The sequence below is a fragment of the Cherax quadricarinatus genome, chromosome 82, assembly GCF_038502225.1.
Source record: "Cherax quadricarinatus isolate ZL_2023a chromosome 82, ASM3850222v1, whole genome shotgun sequence".
NCBI lineage: Eukaryota > Metazoa > Arthropoda > Malacostraca > Decapoda > Parastacidae > Cherax > Cherax quadricarinatus.
The window spans coordinates 1,865,598-1,876,802 of NC_091373.1; the positions used below are offsets into that span (position 1 = coordinate 1,865,598).

Below are 11,205 nucleotides of genomic sequence, written 5' to 3' on the forward strand. Positions count from 1 at the left end.
TCATTCGACTTAATGGCCATACAATTATTTTGAAAGCAAAAAAATAATCAATAAGAGCATCCAGTCCTCCAGTTAATTAACAAAAAATATTTTTACTATTAAATATATTTGAAATCCAAGAGAAATTCATTTTTCCTATTGCAGAATGCCATCAGGTTAAAAGCTTCCTCCAAAATGCCGTTAAATAGACAAGGTCCGTACCCATGTGCTCTCATGATAGGCTACACAGCCAACACTATCACAGCCGTCCCTGTCGCTTTATGCACCTCGCTCCATATTTACCCTTGAGGCTAGACTGTTGACTTTATAATTAATAACACAAACAAGATTCGCTTGGAAAGTCAGCCATCGACGCGCTTAGTCACTATCAATTATATCCATTCCGCGCCATCACCCTCCTTCCCACCCAAAAAAGTTCACATGCGTCAGCTGAAGGCATCAGATTTGGCGCGCAATCACACGCTCTTGGGCAACTATGCATGCCCAAGATATTTATCCACATGGTTACTGGCCCGGCAAATTTTGGTTGACGTTTTGGCAGGAGTTCGGATGTAAAACTTATTTACCAATGTAATGTGTTTGTCAGATAAGGACTAACTAGAAGTACTCCCAGGGTGGGAGGGGGGGGCATGGCTAGGATACCTGGGCCGCAACCCATCCTCAACCTTTTAATTCCGTTCGAGAGAAGCCTACCTTTTTTACTTCATCATTATGGTTTTATTATAAATAAATGCAGGTAAATAAACGGCGAAAAAACCTAACCGAAAAAAAAACATTAAATTTTGGTCGGACGTGAGACCGACAGACATATGCACGAACGGCAAACCGGAGGACACTGCACGCTAAAATTGGAGAACCTGTTTGGGGATAACACCTCTCTGGTTGAGAGATGGTAACAGTAACTGTATTCGTGAGGAAGCGCTAAAAACGTAAGGATCGCAAAGTGACTGAGGTATGGGAAAGAGTAGGGAGGGTAATCAGATTTCAGCTTAAAGAGTAACTCCAGTTCCTTGGATGAAAAGCTCTTTATGAGTCCCAAGAGGACCGAGACGTCGTCCTGTACTCTGTTTAACTATTGTAACTATAATGAATGTAATTCATAAGTTTCAATACGAGATGAGTATTTCAATGTTTCACAGGCCTTAATAAAGCAACCTGCTGCTTTGTAACACAAATCGCTGTCCCAAAATGGCAAGAGAAGGAAAAGAAAGCTATGTCACTTACCTTTACCTGTGCTGATGATGACGATGGTCGGTCTGACGTTGACAAGTCCTGCTAGGTTGAGCTTTATGGAGTAAGGCGTGCCATCGGGGGCAGTCCCGCTCACTACGCCCTGCTCACACTTGCCAGGGATAATGATCGGCCAGTTCTTATTGGCGACCTGACTTTGGTCTAGTTCTTTCACAATAATCGTCTTGTTCCCACTAGCCTCGCCTCTCACTACTGGTCTATCGTTAGCGCTGTCTTCGTTTCTCATTATTCTTTCACACTCAGTTTCTTTGTCTTTCAACACTAGCCCATTGTTTGCACTACACTTACTTCTATTATTCACCCTTGTTTTGTTTGTACTTCCTTTCATCGCTATTTCGTTCCCACTTCCTTCCACTTTTAGCGGTATTATTCCATCAGCGTTATCATCATCTCGGACTAAAACTCTTTCGTTTCTAACTGTGCGCGTCATCCTGACTGGTTTGTTACTTGTGATACATAGTCTCACCTCTCTCTCGTTAATTTGAGCTGGTGTGGTTTGAATTCCTTTGCATAGTTTTATTCCTTGTGTCACTCTTCGCTCTTTGCTTTTCCTTTCCGTATCCCTCCTTCCTCTTTCCTGTTGAGTTCCCTTTAATTCCAATTTCCCCTCTATTTTCCCTGTATTTTTACTTCCTCTACGATATTTTACACGTTGTATACCTGTTCTTTCGTTTGTCAGACTCTGCATCCTTTTGATTTCACTGCTGCGCTTCATGTTTGCCATAAAAAATCCTTCTGGTTCTCTGTGAGGCTGTTTCATTCCTTTAATCTCATGTCTATCGAGGGCTGTTTTTGGGGAATGCTGCGTTCGTCTTTTATGCTTTATTACTTGTCCGATTAGTTTTTCGTAGGCTTCTTCAGACGAATGATCCGTTCCTCTGTTCTGCCTCACTTCCTGCATAACTAGTCTATCATGGTTTGGCTTTTCCATTCTCTTTTCTGTAAAATGTTTTTTTTCTTTCATTTTTGTCTCTTTTCTTCTTTTCGCTCTATCGAATTCTTTTCTTAGTTTAATACCTTCTTTCATAATTTCATTTACTAAACTGCCTTGGTCTTTTTTTCCTTTATACTGCTTTATTCCAGTATTTCCCCATCTCTCGTATGTTCTGAATGTCTTTCCAATTCTTCTGCCGTTGCTTAGGCTTCTTATGACAAATTCTTCCTTATTTGTTGTACTTATCTGTTTCCTGCTGTCGTATGACTGTAGTCCTACAGCCGATCTTCCACTCAATTTCCTCTGTGTTACTTCGTATCCTTTAACGTGTCGTGTTACACCGTCTCTTGCTGCAATTTGGGGGCTTTCGAGTCTGCAGTCTGGCATTCTGCAGGTTTCCAAACTGTCGTAGGTTACTCTCCCATTCCTCTTGCCACTTGCTTTTGAGGGTTTCTTCGTAGAGATGACAATCCGTCTTTTATTCCAGTCATAATTCGCCTGCTCCGCCTTCTTCTTGCATGTGTACACTTTAAATGTTCTATGCCCCCTTTGATTTATGATTTTTAGTTCGCTCTCGTGCGACTTGTGACAGCATTTCATTTCATTTTTCCCTTTAGACACGCTTATCTTTATGGTTCGTGGAAGAGAGACCCCCTTCCTACTGGAGTTCAACAGACTAGTAGCACCATTCAACGATCGACTCATCACTGAGTGTTGACTCTTACTGGCCCTTCCACTTTTTGTCAGCTGAATGTTTTCAGTCACAAGAAAACTTTGTTCGCCCTCAATAACGATGCACTTGCTTCCAGTTTCCTTGCTACGGCGGTGGCTAACATTATCACTATTACTACGAAGGAATTCGCGATCACCAACACTTACGACAATGGTCTTCAGCTCCAAGGTACAATCGCTGCTTTTCCCCCACTCGCCGTCACTGGCGAGAAAGATGTCGTGGCTCGAGGATTCGTTGTTCTCGTTGGACAGATGATGATTTTTTCCAACGGAGACACCATGTCTCCCAGGATCTTCGTTGTGGACACTGCTCTCACTAAAACGCGTGATTTCGTTGTTGAGGGTAGCTGCGGTCTGGTGGCCTTTATTTTCTTCCACTGAAAAAAGAAAAAAAAAAAAGGTTAATACGAATATAATTCACATTATTTTATTATAAAAGTAATACACATGAAGTTGTGGCTACACCACTGCTGGGATACCCCAATATTTTTTTTAGGGTCTTGATTACACACCTCACACACACACGCACACACACACACACATTCTAAAAAGTTGCAATATACCAACGCTATTAGGGCTCGTCGGTAGTGACGGCTCCTGGTTAACGCGGAGTATACCAGTCCAAAAGCTCAAGTATGTGAAGTCTAGTCAAACTAAATAACATAAAAATTATAAAATCAGATTAAAAGAAAGCTAAATTGAATCTGCACTGATAATGCGGAAACTACATGATGAGCAAATTCGACTCATTACTGCAACACGATGCTTCCACACTAAGGAAAAAAGGTGCAGAAACAGCTTTATTGCAGTTCACAATAGAAAAAATTTCTCAGCACCTGTGTCTTGTTTTTAATATTGTCAGCAATATGCCCCTGCATCCGCAAATACACTATTGTTACGAAAGTCGTCTTGTGCAATATGCAAAGGCATGATATGGCTGAAGTGTGTCTGAGTGTCTATTGGCAATGTGTAGCGCAAACTGATATGCAGGAAAACCTGGTTGGTAGTAAACTGTACTATAAATTATAAGGGTGTATACTACACAAGTTGTTTGACAGCCGTGAGTCGAGACATTAATTGCAAGGCGAGTATGTGCAGCCTATCCTCATTTCAATAATTTTCTTACGAGAATCTGAACGTCAATTTCTAAACGCTCCCAGTAAACTTTGAAATACTCTTCCTTATTTTAGTTTAGGTTGGGTTATGTAAACATAAATCATAGTATCAGTGGTAATAGTATTAGTGTGAAGTGCTAAACCCGCAGGAATTATAGTGTTTTTGGAATGAGAGGCAATCTGTTTCGATCTAAGGTGAAAACAAAGCTAATTCCTTGAAGCAAAAGCGCCCCACTTGCATCAAAAGCTTCGTTGAGAGGTCTGGCTAGGTAGTGGCTATGCAGAATTAAGAAACTCGCAAAACTGCACAAGTAACACTGAAGGTGCAACACTGATTAGTCTCCTTGCTCAAGAATTAATGAGAGCTAGAAGATTAATAGTCAATTTAGAAAAAAAGTGCTAAACCCATATGCGTCATTTAGAGCTATAATCAGATGCTGAGAAAATGTATATATCAACACAATGGAAAGAGATATACAAATGCAGAATATTATGATCATTTATTAGCAACATTTCGCCCATACAGCAGGCTTTATGAAGCGACAAATAGATCGAACATCTGTTTCGCTTGATAACACCCACTTTGGGATCGAAACATTGTCAAAGGATCGCATTAAATAAAATTTGCTAAATAAAGTAAATAAAATTTACTAAAGAAAATAAAATTTGCTAAATAACGCGAGTAAATAAAATTTGCTACATAAAGTTGGAATAAATATAAGTTAACAAATGTGTGAACTACTTCAGTGTTTTCGGTTGTGAGACAGAAAAACTGTACTCTCATTTTTCTCATTTTCAAACGCCTTTAATTTCTAAGTTGACTAAGCATTAACAAATTAAGGTATCTACATTTTGTGTATTTTTTCAAGTTACAGCTTTTGGCTTGAAAATTAAGTTAGGAACCCTAAACCTAACCTTGTAGAACCGTTTCCGACAACAACCGAAAATTGCTTCCGGGTGCTGAGAGTTTAAGCCAAATTCTCCTCCAACAGAGAGCATGGCATTCCCATTTCCTTGGGTGGGCCACTCTCTCCAAACTCGAGAAAGCCGATTAAGCTACCCAAGTGTTTTACGCCCAGTTCCACCCTAACACTTAAAAACCACTAACAACAGAATAAGTTGTTGGCGCCGCTGTTTATGGCTTTTTACTTTTAAATTCACGATGTTTGAAATACTCTTGTTTTGATGAGCTAACCATAACTTTGGTCTGGTTTAATCAAGCCCTCCTCCAGCACGGGCCAAGTTTACAGTATTTTACGTATCTTCTTTATGTAAAAAGTATACACTTTTATTTTCTGCATACAGTTGCTTTTATTTTTAGACTAGAATTCTGAGCTACTAAGATTCAAATATAATTCTAATTACTTTTTTTAACAACAGCATATTAAACAAAAGTACATACGCATTACGTTAGGTAATTAAGGAACAAGTTTACCTCGTTTTTCACAATTTTCCTGAAAGAACCAGGTTCCAAGCTCATCGAAAGCACTGTACAAGATTCCCCCAATGGCTGCCACATTTCTCTTTTAAGTGCTTTAGTATGACAATGAAGGGGAAAAGAACGAGTTCTGTGATTTGGAGAGTGCTTTGACCTGCACTCAGCACTCTTGGCAACAGAAAAATACACATACGAACATCCATCCTATCGGAACTCGCCACCACCGCTTTCCAACAATTACAGTAAAGGGATAGAGATGGTCTCCCGTCGACACACCTATACAATTCAAAGTAAATATATACTGCTTGCCTCCAACACTATACTAAACTTTAGAGTACGCGGCTACATCTCAATACCTAATACGAGGCTACAGGTATTCAACAATATATACACAATAACCACAGTTACAGTATTATAATATACACATCTATAAACACCTACTGTACATGACACGCTAGTTAGCCAAATCAGCACAATTGTGGTTCTGGTAAAATAATGACAAAACAGATGGGGTCATCCGTTTGAATTGCTTCGCTTCTCTCACTCGTATTGAGAGTGCACTTTGGCAATCTACATCAATCTCTTCTAAACTCTACTACCATTAGGTACATTATTTTTTTACAATTTTATTCAATTCTTTGATATTTAATTCATATTTTTTTATAATTACCACTGAAATTGTTAATTAACTTCACCAATATAAAACTTTTGGTAAAAAACATTAACCAAACAACTACATATTCATTTATTAGTTACATTATCCCTCAGAACTGATTACAGAATTTTCTACTATAAGAGAGACCAGGGAAATTACGTAATATAGTTCTCTAACTAACAGCATTTTACTGTATATCAATCTCCAAAATACACTTGGAGCCTGTTCCTATCATCGATTTGTCAAACATTATTTTTAATTTGACTCGTTTTAATATCTACCGATATTCCACAAGTATCAAACTGACACAGACCTATCACGTTCTGACGACTAAAACTTGCTTGTCTGTTGGGACCACCACACCCACCACTTCCCAAGGACATATCTATGTACATTTTTTTTTAAGGAGGGATGGACGTGCTTCTCACTTGCCATATAGAAAACACTTGCTCGGGACACTGTCCACCAGGCTGTCAGCTACAAGAATGCTACGCAGGCATCCCTGACTGCGAAGTCAAATGTTTTTATGGACATTCTCTCGCCACCAACAGTTTGTATGAACAGATTTACCTCTCTGCACTCAAAACTAAATGTCCTGCTTCAGAAAAACTACATGGACAAACTAAAATTTATAAGTGAAACGAAATCCAATGTCGACGACTGAAGTTCGATGCTAATAAACTGTTATACTGTACGAGTTTTGGACTACTTCCAAGATAGCAAATCTTGTTTAAATTTATATCGAGTTATGTGCTGTAGACGCGTGCTCAGCTAGGCAGGTTTGAATTATGCTGAAATTTGCGAAGAATTGTGCCCCGTGGCCTGGTGGCTAAAGCTCTTGCTTCACACGGCGAGGGTCTAGGTTCGATTCCCAACGAGGGTAGAAACAATTGGCGTGTTTCTTTACACTGGTTGTCTATGTCCCCCATCAGTAAAATGGGTACCTAGTGTTAGTCGACTGGCGTGGGTCGCATCCTGGGACACAACTGACCTAATTTGCCCGAAATGCTCTATATAACAAGCGGCTTTCTATGTAGTAGCATGTTATTGATGTTTGCTAGGCCTGTATACCTTGTACATGTTCTTGTAGAAATAACTATTATAATTATCTTCACGCAGCACCAAAACCCGTAGGAGTCATAGAACCTGGGAAAAGGGAGATAACCAAGTCTGATCCAAGGAAGAGGAAGGTAGCTTTAATTCCTTGGATCTGGTGTCATTCACCAGCATCAAGACACCCCTTCAGAAGGATGTAAGATTTAATAAGTTCTCAGTTGTGCAATGCAATTTTACTCTAGTGTCTTTATTTTACCCCATTTGTTGTCTATCATTCCAATCATATATATATATATATATATATATATATATATATATATATATATATATATATATATATATATATATATATATATATATATATATATATATATATATATATATATCGTGTCGAATAGGTAAAATTGGTCAAGTAGCAAGATCTCATTTAAAATAAGTCCTTTCTAAAATTTTCTTATACATTTAAAGACATATTTTTTCATTTATGTTGATGTAAAAATTAATAATTTTGTACCAAAATAACGTTAGAAAACTTAGCTAACCTCACAACAAACGCAATTTAATTTAACCTAATCCAATTAAATACATTTTAGATAAGTTTACAATAATTTAATAATAAACACAATGAAATTGATTTTTTTGGTTAGGTTCAGAATAATTTTGGCGAAATAATTGCATACACAAATTATCGCATGCCTTATTCGGCAAGAGGAGCGTTGCTATTTAATCCAAATTATTATTATTAAAATAAAAAAGAAGCGCTAAGCCAATTTAATCCAAAATCGCAAGCTTTACCTCTTCGGCACGACATATATACAAGTATTTTATCTTAAATATATCTTGAGATGCTCATGGTAAATCATACTGAATTTTAACAATTAAATTAAGTATCGGGTATGACCTGTTACATAATTATTTATATATTTATTTGGTTGCAATTATTTTAAAACTCTGGAACAGCAGTGAGTTGACTAGCTTTGTGGAAATAACATTTTGTGCGGTATTAATTCTCTTTTTTTTCTGCTTTACTGGGCTGCAGGATGAACTGAAAATTAATAACTAATGCTTCACCCTTTATAAACCCCGACCTAGATTTCGACCAATAGTTACAAGACTTATTCAATTACTATTTACTATTTAGTAATATTTACTAAATAGTATATACTGTGAACATGAATGTTATATATTTTTTTTTCTCTGGATACTTTTTATCCCTTTTTAGAACTCTCGTAGCTGAAATAGAAACATTGCGTTATATAATGATTTTGAATGCTTTAGAAATGCAGTTGGAAGCCAGAGTAGATCTATACTCCATTAAGATAACACTAACCTAGATATGGGTATTTACATATTTCGTCACTGAGAGGAGAGCTTACAGCTTAATTCTCAGTTCATTTTCCAAGTTTTCTTTCACTATAAAATCGCACTCTTTATAAAAAGAGGTCTGCTGCATATTTGGGGTTAGGTAACGCTGGCCGTGTTATGACTGCAGATTTTGCTATCAAACTGTGATCCGTATCTTTCTCATTCTCCTTATGTCATAAGTACATCGCTAATTCTTTAAGTGTCTTCAGCGCCTGAGAAATAGAAATCCAGCAGGTTTGATATGTGGAAGCGGAGGATAGCTCTAATTTAAGTACAAGACCCTCAATCACTAGGTTTACAAGAGAAGCAACATTTATACCAGACATAACAGGTCTAGAAGACGCTCAACATATTATTAAGACAATATGCAATTTAATTAAGGCATTTTATTGTTTTGTCTACCATGGACTTAAATAATGGACGCAATGGTTTCAGTATAATGCCACAAACCACATATTGCCTTATTAGTATACTCGTCGGTATATAATAGCATTGATATACAAACGCGCAGCTTAAAAGGAAACAATGAATTGGAAAATCAAAGGCAGTTCAACAGTAAGTGCAAATCTCCACCAACTTAAGTCAGCAAAATCACACTTCCAACACTCCACTCATGACAAATAACGTAGAGTTAAAAGGGGCCAAAAGCAACATTTATTGCAGCCATAAATATTTTCCGACAAATGAGATAGCGGTAGGTAAGCCTTAATGTAGACTTAAAACCAAATCCAAGTTTAATGTGACAGTCTGAGGGTAATGAACCTGGCGTTACTATCCCATCACTCTCAGCAGCACCTGTCTTGATGTTAGCAATGTTCGCCTATACTGTCAATAACACACACAATTAAGCTACAGTAACTGAATTGCGCAGAAATTCAAATTATTATTATTACTATTATAGCCAAAAGTAAGCGCTAAAACCACAAGGGTCATACTGAATATACTGTGGAAATGCGGTTGGTAGACTAGACAGATTATTATTACCTTCATAGGGAAGTGCTAAACTCAAGAGGCGTAGGGGAAAATTAGGTTTGATCATAGTGTGGTAGGGTTACTTCAATTATTTTATCATGAGACCTTTTTACCAGCATAAAAGCACACCCCCCCCCTCCCACCACCATCACTGAAGGAATTCACCTGATCGAGAACGATTCAGCATCATGGCACATCTCCTCTTAAAGGAATTCACTGGATCAAGAGCCATTTATCAACATCAAGGCACACATTTTGGAGGAATTCACTGGAGCAAGAACCATTCATCAGCGTCAACTCACTGGATCAAGAGCCATTCTTCAGCATCACTGTATCAAGAGCCATTCGCCAGCACCACTGTATCAAGAGCCATTCACCAGCATCACTATCAAGAGCCATTCACCAGCATCACTGTATCAAGAGCCATTCACCAGCACCACTGTATCAAGAGCCATTCACCAGCATCACTATCAAGAGCCATTCACCAGCATCACTGTATCAAGAGCCATTCACCAGCATCACTGTATCAAGAGCCATTCACCAGCATCACTGTATCAAGAGCCATTCACCAGCACCACTGTATCAAGAGCCATTCACCAGCATCACTGTATCAAGCCATTCACCAGCATCACTGTATCAAGCCATTCACCATCATCACTGTATCAAGCCATTCACCAGCATCACTGTATCAAGCCATTCACCAGCATCACTGTATCAAGAGCCATTCACCAGCATCACTGTATCAAGAGCCATTCACCAGTATCACTGTATCAAGAGCCATTCACCAGCATTACTGTATCAAGAGCCATTCATCAGCATCACTATCAAGAGCCATTCACCAGCATCACTGTATCAAGAGCCATTCACCAGCATCACTGTATCAAGCCATTCACCAGCATCACTGTATCAAGAGCCATTCACCAGCATCACTGTATCAAGAGCCATTCACCAGCATCACTGTATCAAGAGCCATTCACCAGCATCACTGTATAAAGCCATTCACCAGCATCACTGTATCAAGAGCCATTCACCAGCATCACTATCAAGAGCCATTCACCAGCATCACTGTATCAAGCCATTCACCAGCATCACTATCAAGAGCCATTCACCAGCATCAATTCACTGTATCAAGTGTCATTCAACAGCACCAATTCATGGGATCAAGAACCATTCACCAGCACCCCTTCAATGGATTCTTTGGATCAAAAGCCCTTCACGAACATCAACGTCCCCCACCCCACCCTTGAAGAGCATCCTAAGTAAAAGAAAAAACACTATTTCCAGCAAAAATAAAAGTCTACACCAATGAATAAAAAAATAACTCCGCTTTCAAATTAAACTCTGTTCTTGGAAACAAATATATTTAAGTAAAGGAAAACAAAGAACACAAACATACCTAGAAATTCCACTATTGAGTTTCCTCCCAGTGTGACTCTCCCCAAAATTATCTCAACAAAGCCTATTGCCACTCTCTGTTTAATCTGCAATATTGCATTCACCACACACGTGTCTACAACATTTGCACTGAGTTAGTGTCACATTCTACAGCGTCAATACCACGAAATCACTATGGTAAACACAAAATAAAAGGTGTTAACGTGGTTACTGCCTGGCTGACCGGCGTCGAGGTCGCCACTGATACAAACAACTGATCGGAACACCTTAACCACCAGTTGCAAATTGCGTT

The 11,205-nt window shown here is 38.6% G+C and overlaps 1 protein-coding gene across 1 annotated transcript; it reads right to left on the reverse strand.

The window, feature by feature from the left end:
• Nucleotides 1–1,201: 1,201 nt before the first annotated feature.
• LOC128702933 (uncharacterized) lies at nucleotides 1,202–11,141 on the reverse strand. Its single transcript, XM_070102516.1, has 2 exons — nucleotides 10,915–11,141; nucleotides 1,202–3,294 (listed from the first exon to the last, which is right to left on the reverse strand). The coding sequence occupies exon 2, from the start codon at nucleotides 2,888–2,890 to the stop codon at nucleotides 1,217–1,219; it is 1,674 nt and encodes a 557-aa protein (XP_069958617.1). The 5' UTR covers nucleotides 2,891–3,294; nucleotides 10,915–11,141; the 3' UTR covers nucleotides 1,202–1,216.
• Nucleotides 11,142–11,205: the final 64 nt, after the last annotated feature.